Source organism: Chelonia mydas, chromosome 9 (genome assembly GCF_015237465.2).
Source record: "Chelonia mydas isolate rCheMyd1 chromosome 9, rCheMyd1.pri.v2, whole genome shotgun sequence".
Taxonomy (NCBI): domain Eukaryota; kingdom Metazoa; phylum Chordata; order Testudines; family Cheloniidae; genus Chelonia; species Chelonia mydas.
The window spans coordinates 49,454,952-49,467,408 of record NC_057855.1 but is presented as its reverse complement, the minus strand read 5'-3'; the positions used below and the strand labels follow the sequence as shown (position 1 = coordinate 49,467,408).

Below are 12,457 nucleotides of genomic sequence, written 5' to 3'. Positions count from 1 at the left end.
AGCACCAGCTGGTGCTTGGGCCTCTTTGCCATTGTCTGGTGAGCAAAGCAGGCCACTGTCCAAGGGAATGGAGCAGTGGCAGCTCCCGCCATGGTCCAGACCCCTGTTTATCCAGGGTCTCCTGAGAGACCTTTGACTCAACAGATTCCCTGTGTGCCCAATTCCCATTGCCTGTTAGCCTCTGGGTTTCAATGCTGGCCCAGATGGTGCCATCTCTCTTTCATTTCTCGCCTGTTCCTTCAGGTCATGCAGCACACCTGGATCGAGGGGAACTCCCCAGTCAAGTGTGACCGGTGCCACAAAAGCATCAAGTGCTACCAGGGTATTACCGGACTACACTGTGCATGGTGCCAAATCACAGTGAGTACGTGGAGGGGACGCTGTGCAGGGATGTCATGGAGACTGAATGGCCCCAAGGGGTGGGATACACAAAACCGTTTGCTCCTAGGTTATCAGCCTGTGTCAGGAGTGTTCAAAAGCCCATTACCGCCTGGCAAGCAGAAGGTGAGCTGCTGGCCTGTGTGAAATGAGCTTGTGCCTGCCCCGTTCCTTGTAAGCCCTCCTATGAATTGCTGTCACCATGAGTTCTGGGGATCTCAACTGAGAAGCCAGCGGCTGGCTAGATGTGAAAAATGAATGACCTACCTGTGACCCCAGTGTATCTGGGTCCAATCTGTTGGCAGGGGCTGCAGGGGAAGCTTGGTGTCTCTTCAGGCTGTGACTGAGCAACTGCCATCAGCACTGGGCTCACTCTGCAGCCGAAACAGGTGGCCCAATGCATAGGCTCTGTGAGGGGGAGGAGAATAGTGCCAGCTCTCCAGGAGAACCGGGTTCCCCAAGCTCTTCTGCTGCCCTGGCGGCACTCACACCGGGTCTGACAAGTCCCACGACCCAATGTGCCAGCATGACAAATACAGGCAATGGCCTCTGCCAGTGGGAGGGAAAGGCTGTGGCAGGTCTGGAGAAGCCTCAGTTGGTTTCCCAGCCCACTTTAACCGTCTCTTCCTTCGGGTTAGAGATGAGATCTGAGAGGCGGCCCGGGGAGGGACAGTCACCCTGGCACTTCCTAGCGCAGGGTTGAGGATTTAACAGCTCAGGCATCGTTCTGCAGGAACCCACAACACGTCACTTTCCCCGGCACAATGGCACTTAGGGGTGGAGCAGGTCGCGACCCTTCTGTCAGCACGATGCCCGTTGCGGCAAAATCCAAGTGTTCCATGGCAGAAATCCCAATGAGGGCAGGAAGGCTCTTGTTAGTTTCATGCTCTGCCTGTGGGGAAACTGACATGAGCCAAGGCGGGCAGCCGGCAAGCAGAAAGACTCTGCCTTGGTTCTCCTGCAATGGCACGTTCTAGGGATCCCTTCCCCGAAAAATGGCACAGTTGGGACTTTCCATCTCCATGTGGGACAAAATATTGGTTCAAAACCGTGACGTGTAGTAGAGCAGCCCTAAGCCCTCTTCCCTCGAGATCCCAGCCAAGGGGGGGACGCAACAAGGGCAAAAGGAAGGGGGAAGAAACAAGCAGGGACAGAATGTGGTGAGGGGATTCCAGGAAGCAGGGAAGTGGGGAGAGCTAATGCAGAGAGCGATTGTCATGGGGGATAGAGAACCCCTCGGCTGAACTCTGCTCCCCCTGCTTCAGCCCATATTCCAGTGCCTGGGGCTCTCTGGTCTGTGGTGCTTGGGGCTTCCATGCGTAATGCTGTCCTCAGCTCAAAGGGTTGGAGAGGCAGAGTGCAGAGGCCAGCTGCCTGGAGAGGAGGGCAGGGGAGGGGAGGCAGTCACACGCTCACGCTCGTTCCTCTCTCTTCCTCCAGCTTCACAACAAATGTGCCTCCCACGTGAAGCCAGAGTGTGACGGGGGGCAGCTCAAGGACCACATCTTGCTGCCTTCTGACATCTGTCCAGTGGTTCTGGTATGTCTGCCTCTTCCATCCCGTACAGCAGTGAGGGGCACGGGCATGCACACAGCCTCTTCAATATCCCCGCCAAGAAACCTGTGGGAACTCAAAGCCACGTCTGCTTGAGTGCATGGCTCCACCCTGCAAGCCCCGTGGAGCAAGGCAATCCCAAGTCAAGGCAGCAGTCACCCCAGCCTGATACCAATAGACCTGCATCAGCCCAGTAGCATTGCAGCCCTGCAGCATGCTCACTCCTCTAGCAACAGACGCGATGCCACGTCCGTGTTACCGCTGCCTGCAGGGCACCCTTCAAGGAGCCACAAGGCACAACCTTAACTCTAACCACCCCTGGCTGCTTTAATTTGCAAGGCTGTGACTGCAAATATCATGAAAATGCTATCCTGCCATGCGCCGGATGGGTAAAGAGCGCACAGCTCCTCACATCCACAACATCCCTGGCCACACTGAACACAAAGAAACCTTCTGTCCACTTACACCGTGGCTTTCAAAGGATCGGCTCAGCTTCGCAGTGCACACCGCCCAGCAAAACCACACACACATGGGTGGCAGGTGAAGCTTCCCCTCGGAGAGGCTAGCTCCCCGTCTCCCACCTCTTCCTTCCACGGCCCCACCCACGCTGCATCCTAGGCCCCACCCCTGCTCCACCCCAGGCCTCGCCCCCTCCCCTGCTCAGCCCCACTTGCTGCATGCGTCTCTCCTCTCCTTCCCCCCTCCTCCCTGTTCAGCCCCTGCCACCGCTGCTCAAAGTGTGCATCCCTCCTCTCTTCCCCCCACCCCCGCTCAGGAGGGACGTGGCGGCGGAGGGGCCAAGTGGGGAGGGGGCCAAACAGGAAGGAGAGGAGGAACCAGCGAGTGGCGGCGGGGACCTCTGGAGGTGGGGGTGAAGTGCTGGAGAGAAGCAGCCAGGCAGCAGCAGGCGGAGAACGCTGAGCTTTTATATGCGCCATGCAGGTTCCGGGGTGGCTGAGGAGGTGGTATCTGTCGCTCAGCTTCCCGGTTCATCAATAATCTCCCTGGGGAGTCCAAGGGACCCGGGAAGCTGAGTTGCAGATACCACCTCCTTAGCCGCCTGGGAACCTGCATGGTGCATAATAAATCAGCATAAACTTCCCGCAGAAGCCCACTCCCAAGAGGGAGGGGAAGGGGCAGGGCCACCCTACCCAATTATACCCACCACCCAGGCACACACAAATGTCTTCCCCCACCATAGAGCAGGCTGTAACTGGGCCTATGGAAGAAATGAGCAGACCACAGCTAGGGCTGTGCCATGCAGGGGCATCTGCCGTCCTTCGGTGCGTGCTCTGCTGGGGATGGCACTATTGGAGTGAGGCTCAGTGCATGATCCGGGGGCAATGCTTGCAGCCTGCAGCAGTGCTGGGTGTGGCTGTGCCTTTGAGTGACTGTGACTCTGCTCTCAGTCAGAGTGTTTGGGCCTGTGCCTACGCTATGGCCACTGTCATGGAAACTGCAGGGCCGTCAGCCCCTCATGCCCCCATGGGGACTTGTTTCTGCCAGACCGATCCTGGAAGCTGGAGTCTGACAAACAAACGCCCCTTCTTAGTGCCACTCTTCATTCATGTGTTAGACTCGGTGCATCTTTTTCCTTCTAAAAGGACAGGCAGTCCCACCCCAGGAAATCAGACAGCGATTCCCCTGCCAGCACCTGTCCAGACGACACCGCCCAGACCTTCAAATTCAATACCACCACGCTGGACGGGCATGGCCTACAGGTAGGTGGCTCTGAGCCGCCTCAGTCTCCAGGAGGCTCAGATGCTGGGCTGGGAGCGAGAAACCCAGGGGCAGGGTGCTGAAGCCTCAGGCCCAGGCCAGCGGGGAATGATGGTCTGACAGGGAGCTAGACTATGTATGCACTCTGATGGCTGGCTGGGGTCACGTTCCCCCTGCTGGCCAGTGATGCTTGTGTCCATTGACTTCCGGGTATTGGAATGAACTCTGGGACAGTCCGTCCTGGCGTGTCAATGACCCTGTGATCCTTTCCCCACAATGGCCTTTATTTCTCCCTTGTATAGCTTGTTGTTTCTGAGGCGCAGCTTCAGAAACGCCAGTGAACGGTCAGTTTATGGCGCTAGTATCATCTCACTGTTTCCCTGTGCTCCTCGTCTGTCTCTTGCATCCACCTGTTGTATAGACTCATCTTATATAGACTGTAGGCAGGAACTGTCTCTTTGTTCTGTGTTTGGACAGTACCTGGTGCAATGGGCCTGGGGTCTGTATCATGGTGGACATTGTTAATGATGAAAATATCGTCAGGCAGATCTGAGCAGCCACATGTCTCTGCCCTGTCATGTCCCCCATCATCCGCTGGGCAGTGCCCCACTGGGTATGGAGCCATGGTGCGGAGCCTGCACTCAGTGTCCCTCACTGGTGCCTTCTTCCGTGTGGGGTTCTCTCCTCCCTTACTGAGAGCATGGACTTGTGTCGCTTCCTTTGCAGCTGGGCCTCATGACTCGAGCTCATCCGAGGCTCCACCCATCCCCTCACCCTCCCCATGGATGGGTGGTTTTCATACACGTCTCACGGGAGGGCCGTGTTCTGCTCTTTGCATTTCAGATCACCCCCAGGCCCGGGACCCACCCTCTGCTGGTGTTCGTGAATCCCAAGAGTGGAGGGAGACAAGGAGAAAGGTACATTCTCTGCTCCCTGGAGGCACTGGCTGACCATTTGCTCCCTCCCCACTCAGGCCTAGGGGAGGTAGGGGAGCTTGGGGACAGGTAGCGATGAGAGGAGCTACTTGGGGCAGTGGCGATCTGCACAGGTGTCCCTGGGGCAGACTGGGGGCCCTGTTACTAACCATGCCAGTCCTTCCGTGATATGGGTGAGCTGGAGCTAGTCCGGGCCATCCTTCACCTGCCAGCCAAGGGATGTTTGGGTGAAAGTCACTGTACAGTGGGGAGTGCTTGGGGTGTCTGGCTCCCTGAGGCACTGAGCTATTGCTGCTGACTTTTCTTCCTCTCTCTGTGTGTATCTAGGAGCCCCACATAACAAGCAAAGATTGAGAGTAGCAACAGCAGCCCCTCCTGGTCCCAGGCTCTGGCAGGGGTTTCCGCAATGGGATCTGCCCCGTGCCAGCCTTGCCCTGTGGGTGGGTCCCTGTCCACATCCTCCAGGCCAGACAGCCCATTTCCACGGCTCTCCTTTGTTTTCATGGACAGTTTCCTTCTGTTTCCGTCTCTCACTCACCCTCTATTTCCACAGAGTCCTTCGGAAATTCCACTATCTGCTCAACCCCAGACAAGTGTACAACCTGGACCGAGGGGGACCGACTCCTGGGTATGGAGATGATAGACAGCCCAGGCCCCGTCCTTACCTCTCCCTGCCTCTGTCGCCCTCTCCCACTCCCCTGCCAGCAATAAGCCATCCCCTGTGATCACCTGATTCTCCCTCCTTGTGTCGGTTTCCAGGTTGAATTTTTTCCACGACACCCCAGACTTTCGTGTCCTGGCATGTGGAGGGGATGGGACTGTTGGCTGGATCCTGGACTGCATAGGTAACTTGGGATCACAAATGCACTGTATGTGTGCCCAAGAGACCTGAGCTAAGGAGCTCTGTATGCTGCCGCACCGTAGAGCAGCCGCGTTTGTAACCTGGGTGAGACGCTGTGATGGAGCTCTCTGGTCTGACTCCCTGTGGTGGGAGCTGACCTGCACATTTCTAGAAAATATGCTAAGGGGCAGAAGGTCCCCATTCTGCCCTAGCTCTCTTCTCTCCTGCCGGCCTTGGCACTGGCTTCCTGCTGCTTCCAAGCCTTCCCACGGTCTGCTTTATCTTCCGCTGCAGCCCTGCTCACTGCCACCCCTCTGGCTTTGTCCTGTCCCTGTCGTGTTCTGCAGCCTCCCCTCTGTTCCTCTCTGCTCCTGTGGCTCTTCGGGTGAACCCCTCTCCCGACTCTGCCCTGTGGCCTGCCCGCCACACTGGGTCTCCCTGATGTGCAGAGCTCTCTTCTGAAGACACCCCTCTGAGCTTCTATTTCTGCCCCGTGTTAGGAGGCACCTACCAATGGCATCTTCTGGCAGCTCCTGGCAAGCAGGCTGAGCTATCAGACACTGGCTTCTGCCTGCGAGCTGCCCCCTTGTGGATGGAATCGCCAGGGGTAGAGGACACCTGCTTGCTACCCGGGTATGCCCATGCTCCCACATGCATTTGCCCCATTTCCAGGCTGGCACAGGCTCTCCCTGGAATCTGCAGTGCCACAAAGAAGCAGAATCACTCTGTTTTTTCCCAGAAAGGATGAGTCTGGTTTTCAGCTCTTTGCACTTTGCCAGGAGCCCCTGCATTGTGGATAATAGGATGGGGACTCAGCCGAAAGGCTGCTGGCTTGTGTCTGTGCTAACTGCTTTCTCTCTTTGCATTGCAGACAAGGTGAACTTGCTGAAGCACCCCCCAGTGGCTGTCCTGCCACTGGGAACGGGCAACGACCTGGCCAGGTGTCTGCGCTGGGGAGGAGGTGAGGCTTCCTGACTTGGCCAGCTGGCCCACTCCGACCCGGGCACCACAGAACACACTTCCAAGCTGCCTTTGTAGGCACATGCTGTACATCCAAGGGGCAAAACTGTCCCTTCTCAGGGTGTGTGGACTCTTGGTGCAAACCCACTGCCGTGCTTGCCATCCAGAGGCACATGGATTTGCTGGTAATGCTAGTGAACACAGCAAATTCAGCTGCATCAGGCTGAAAATGTACCCTGGTGAGTCACCCCACTGCTTTTCAAGACATACAGCTGATCTGCTAGAGCAGCCCAGGCAAAGGATTCAAATTCTTATGGGGTGTGAGGGGCTCCTCCTCCATCTCCCCTTTGGGGGTTGTGACCTAGTGGATAGACACACTGGCCTGGGTTCTATTCCTGGCTTTGCCACAGGGTGACCTTATGCAAGCCACTTAATGCTCTGTGCCTCAGTTTCCCCATCTGCGCTGACCTCCTTTGTAAAACGCTTTGAGATCTGCCTTGTAGAAGAGCCAGGAATTGTCATTTCGCAGTAGGTCACCTCTCTAATTGGGATGGGGGAGCTCCTTGGGACCTTGTCTTATTCTCCTCTCATGCGCGCCACGTACACCAGAGCTGCTGTTTCTATAAATAAGGAATAATAACAAGGAGTTCTCTCCGTCACCGCTGTAAGAGTCACGTTTCATGGCACAGTTTTGGTTCCAATCCTCCCCCTGAAATAGCCTGAGAATTGGCTTTCTGTAGGTGTGTGGGGATGGTTTATCAGCCCACAGTTCTGCTTCATCAGAATGCCAGCAAAGGAGAAATGAAACCCCATCTGAGGCCCCGATCCTGTAACGTGCTCCCGGCCAGCAGACCCCAGCACCCTCACAGAGCATCGCCTGGGCACGGGAGTCTACGTCCATGGAAGAGGCTACAGGGTCACAGTTAGAATGGCAGCAATGGTGCCTTCGGCCAGCGCCTCACTCAATGTAGCTAGCCTGCTGTTGCGCCCAAGTGCAGTCAGTGTCTTCTGAACAGACACAGACTCTGCTCTGAAGAGGCTGTGCTCTGGGGCCTTGTTTACACAGGAGAGTTGTGCCAGATTAACTTGCATCGGTTTAAAAACTGCTGTAGTTAAACCGGTGCAAAGCCCTGGATGGGTGCGCTAATTTCAGCGTAGCTTAGCTGGGAAGGAGCTGACTTCAGCTGCATGGATATAAACAGAAATCAGAGCGTCTACATGGCGGGCTGCAATGGCTCCATAACACACCTTTAGTTAAACCAGCACAAGTCTGTGCACAGAGCAGGCCTGAGAAGACAAGCCAGCCCGGGGGAGGGGAGCTAGGCACACATACATGTACAGCAACCGGCTGCGTGTGTGAGAGAGTGTGACAGGCCCTTGTCACATGGGCTCCATTTTTGTGGGTTATTAAGTGATACATCTGCATTGGCCTCTCTACCTGATTGTTGTTTGCAAAACTAACATGTCCGCATCTGTGTCTCCACCGAGCTGTTAGGGCCGGCTGTGTTCTTGTCACTGTAGCTTCCCAGTCCTTCTGAGCGGAGAGAGCAGAGCATAGAGGAGAGACGGCTCAGACTCTGACAACCCAGATCTTCCTTCTCCAACTTCCAGTTCTTCTAGGCTTGTGTTAGACCCTGGTTGGGGAGTTAGGCAGTCCAGGTTCGATTCCCAGCTCCATCCCTGGGTGACCTCAGCCAAGTCACTCTGGACCTCAGTCCCCCGCTTCTGTACAGCAGGAAGAACAATTCTTTCCGCCCCCCTTGGTCTTGCCAGCTTGGGCTGTGATCTCTTTGAGGCTGGGACAGCCTCTTGCTGAGTGTACATACAGCATCTAGTGCACTGAGCCCCCCCACCCCACCCCCTGACAGCATGTTAGGTGCTGCTCTAATTTAGACCGTGACTGGTGCCATCGCTCTGTGGGATTGTAAAGGCTCTGACTGGAAAGACAGAGAGATTTTTCTTAGGCTTCTTGTCTTCGAAATCCTGGAGTGGCCTGGCTTGCTACTGAGCGGCATGGACTCTGGGCCGGGCCCAGCCTCTGAATGGAGCTGGAAGGGAAGGGCTTCCTCTGGCTTCCAGAGGAAATCATGTCCCCTCTCCCTTCATAGAATCATAGAATATCAGGGTTGGAAGGGACCTCAGGAGGTCATCTAGTCCAACCCCCTGCTCAAAGCAGGACCGATCCCCAATTAAATCATCCCAGCCAGGGCTTTGTCAAGCCTGACCTTAAAAACTTCTAAGGAAGGAGATTCCACCACCTCCCTAGGTAACGCATTCCAGTGTTTCACCACCCTCCTAGGGAAACAGTTTTTCCTAATATCCAACTTAAACTGCCCCCACTGCAACTTGAGACCATTACTCCTTGTCCTGTCATCCGCTACCACTGAGAACAGTCTAGATCCATCCTCTTTGGAACCCCCTTTCAGGTAGTTGGAAGCAGCTATCAAATCCCCCCTCATTCTTCTCTTCTGTAGACTAAACAATCCCAGTTCCCTCAGCCTCTCCTCATAAGTCATGTGTCCAGTCCCCTAATCATTTTTGTTGCCCTCCGCTGGACTCTGTCCAATTTTTCCACATCCTTCTTGTAGTGTGGGGCCCAAAACTGGACACAGTACTCCAGATGAGGCCTCACCAATGTCAACTAGAGGGGAATGATCACGTCCCTCGATCTGCTGGCAATGCCCCTACTTATACATCCCAAAATGCCATTGGCCTTCTTGGCAACAAGGGCACACTGTTGACTCACATCCAGCTTCTTGTCCACTGTAACCCCTCGGTCCTTTTCTGCAGAACTGCTGCCGAGCCATTCGGTCCCTAGTCTGTAGCGGTGCATTGGATTCTTCCGTCCTAAGTGCAGGACTCTGCACTTGTCCTTATTGAACCTCATCAGATTTCTTTTGGGCCAATCCTCCAAATTGTCTAGGTCCCTCTGTATCCTATCCCTACCCTCCAGCGTGTCTATCACTCCTCCCAGTTTAGTGTCATCTGCAAACTTGCTGAGGGTGCAATCCACACCATCCTCCAGATCATTTATGAAGATATTGAACAAAACCGGCCCCAGGACCGACCCTTGGGGCACTCCGCTTGATACAGGCTGCCAACTAGACATGGAGCCATTGATCACTACCCGCTGAGCCCGACAATCTAGCCAACTTTCTACCCACCTTATAGTGCATTCATCCAGCCCATACTTCTTTAACTTGCTGACAAGAATACTGTGGGAGACAGTGTCAAAAGCTTTGCTAAAGTCAAGGAACAACACGTCCACAGCTTTCCCTTCATCCACAGAACCATTTATCTCATCATAGAAGGCAATTAGATTAGTCAGGCATGACTTGCCCTTGGTGAATCCATGCTGACTGTTCCTGATCACTTTCCTCTCATCTAAGTGCTTCAGAATTGATTCCTTGAGGACCTGCTCCATGATTTTTCCGGGGACTGAGGTGAGGCTGACTGGCCTGTAGTTCCCAGGATCCTCCTCCTTCCCTTTTTTAAAGATGGGCACTACATTAGCCTTTTTCCAGTTGTCTGGGACTTTCCCGGATCGCCATGAGTTTTCAAAGATAATGGCGAATGGCTCCGCAATCCCATCTCCTTTAGCACTCTCGAATGCAGCACATCTGGCCCCATGGAGTTGTGCACGTCCAGCTTTTCTAAATAGTCCCGAACCACTTCTTTCTCCACAGAGGGCTGGTCACCTCCTCCCCATGCTGTGCTGCCCAGTGCAGTAGTCTGGGAGCTGACCTTGTTCGTGAAGACAGAGACAAAAAAAGTGTCCCAGGCTCTTTGCTGGCTCCTCTCTGCCTCCCATCCAGTCCACTTTGGACTCCCCGGATCCAGTGCCTTGCTGGGTGACTCGCTGCTCTCTTTGCCTGGGATCACACGGCGCCCTGGAATGAGCCTCCGGAGGGCAAGTCCTGGGGTGTTGCACTGAACTCCCCCATGAAGCTGAATGATTTTCCTGCCTGGCAGCACTGCAGCAGACACTGAGCCCTTCCCACACCAGAGCGCCAGGGAAACAGTAAATGCCCTGCCGGGAAATGGAGCCCTGCGGAGCGTGCGATGCGCTGGATGGCCCAGTTTGGATTCGGCCCTAACCGAAGCCAGCTGTCCCTCGCCTCTCCAGGAGCACCCTGATCTAGTACAGCGGGGCGTTTGCACTCCGTTTTGTCTCTGAACTTCCCCACGCCCGCCATCGGGCCGGGCCGGGCTGCCTCTCCCTGACCAGGCCAGCTTGCCACTGCACAAGTTGGGGTTTCCACCACCGCTTCATCTGCCCTTTGCTCCCTCCCACTCAGTTTCCCATGTGTGTACATCTGAGCCGGGGAATCCTGTGACCACCAGCCTCTCCTGATACCCATGCACAACGGAGTAGGAAAGTCACTTAACAAGGGCCATTCAAACCCCCATAGAAAACAACCCCAGCTCCCCATTCCTGCAGCATTCGAAACTACTGACCCCAGCCCATGTATCCCCACGTGGTTGGCCGGAAAGGTCCTTGTGGGTCGGGCTCAGAGCTCAAGGAGCAGCCGCCCATCACCGCTTTAGCCACCACGTGCCTCCCCGGGCTCCATGCCACGGATCACCCTTCGTGCTTAGTGTCTGCATGCAGCCCCTGCAGGAATAGAGAGGCAGTATGGATTCAAACACTGACCTGGCTCTAACTCAGCCCCTCCTGCAGCCCATCACCTGGCTAGCTTGGTCCCTGGCATGTGGCAGAGAAGCAGGTGATGGGAGCTAAACCTGAGCAAGACAGAGGTGACCCTGGCAGGAAGGGGAGAGGTGTGAAGAGCAGGTCGCCCCACAGCAGTTCTCAAGGGAGCCTGCGATCTGGTAGTCTCCTCAGTCCAGAGCCGGGAGTTGGTCAGTATCCCTCGCGGCTTCTGGACATGCAGATAGTTCCAACTGCCAAAATAGCCTATCACTTGCTGTTGGCATGAAGTCTGTGCCCCCGAATGCTGGGCCGCGGACAGAGAGAAGGCCCTCATGATTCGGTGCGAGATTGCTGGTGTTGGGCTGGGCTGGGAATGTGGGCGTTGACGTCAGCTGGGCCAAAACCCAGCAGCCATCCGGCCCCACCTCATGCTCTGCCCATGATGCCGGCTCCCTGCAGAACAGCAGATCCACCTCAAGATCAGGGTTCCCACTGGGGTGCCACTGTCTGGCACGGCGCCGAGTTACCTCCACGAGCAGGTCTTGCTAAGGGGCTGAGAGCTCCACCGGCAGCTCCATTCACAGCAGCGCTGAGCTGAGCAGCCCCCGGACACAGCCTCATGCCAGCAGAGGAGAGCTGTCTTGGCAGCTGGTCTGAGGCCATGGCACGTCCTGCCGGAGGAGGTGAGAATGAGCCCCAGGCCTCCCCGCCTTCTGAGTGAAATACCAGCCTGGCAGCCTACCACTCCCGCAACAACAGCAACAGGCGCTGAGACCAGATGAGAGGCAGGATGCTCAGACACACAGTCTCCATCCTGTGGCCAAGGGACAGTGGGAGGCTCTCGGATACCCCGGTGATGGGCCCTGGAGAAGAGCCTCGGTAGAGAGTGGGCGCTGTGGCCACCTGTGTGGGCTGCTGGCCTGGTTGTTACTCGCCATGGGCTAGGAACAGCTGCATCTTGGCTCCCAGCTGGACTTGCAGCTCTCGCTCCTGCAGTTCCAGAGAGCTGGCTCTGAAACCTGGGCAGTGGATCTGGACAAGGCCCAATGGCCCATGTGAGCCACCTGCGTCCTTTGCTGTGTAGAGGCAGCCCTGGGCCCAGGGAATAGGATGCTGTTCTAACAAGATGCAGAGGGGCCAACCCCAGAACCCAGGTGGGCTCTGCTGCTTGCCCAGGGACTCCTGCGGGTGGATTTATGCCCACCTGGAGCTAAACTTTGCAGAGCCTCCTCCCACTCTGCTGCGCTCGCCTCCAGCAACTGTGATGGCACTCCCTGGTGGGAGGGAGGGATGGTCCTGTTCACCCTCTTCTCAGTTCTGCACCCTGCTGGGACCCATCCAGTGCACCACGAACCCGACCGGGCTCTGCCCTGGCCCCCGCCCCACAGACCCAACCCGTCTCTGCCCTGACCCCGC

General features: G+C 56.1%; 1 protein-coding gene across 3 annotated transcripts in view; it reads left to right on the top strand.

Annotated features, from left to right (window-relative positions):
• The window catches only part of DGKG (diacylglycerol kinase gamma), a 153,102-nt gene that overhangs the window by 71,628 nt on the left and 69,017 nt on the right, over window positions 1-12,457 (top strand). For all 3 annotated transcript variants that reach the window (XR_006283793.1, XM_037909618.2, XM_043522536.1), the window contains 7 exons: window positions 244-360; window positions 1,819-1,917; window positions 3,537-3,653; window positions 4,495-4,568; window positions 5,140-5,214; window positions 5,346-5,431; window positions 6,299-6,388. Coding sequence is in view for 2 of the 3 variants with exons in the window: in XM_037909618.2 (XP_037765546.1) it covers window positions 244-360; window positions 1,819-1,917; window positions 3,537-3,653; window positions 4,495-4,568; window positions 5,140-5,214; window positions 5,346-5,431; window positions 6,299-6,388 (658 nt within the window). In the remaining variant the exon portion in view is untranslated. The remainder of the gene's footprint in view (window positions 1-243; window positions 361-1,818; window positions 1,918-3,536; window positions 3,654-4,494; window positions 4,569-5,139; window positions 5,215-5,345; window positions 5,432-6,298; window positions 6,389-12,457) is intronic.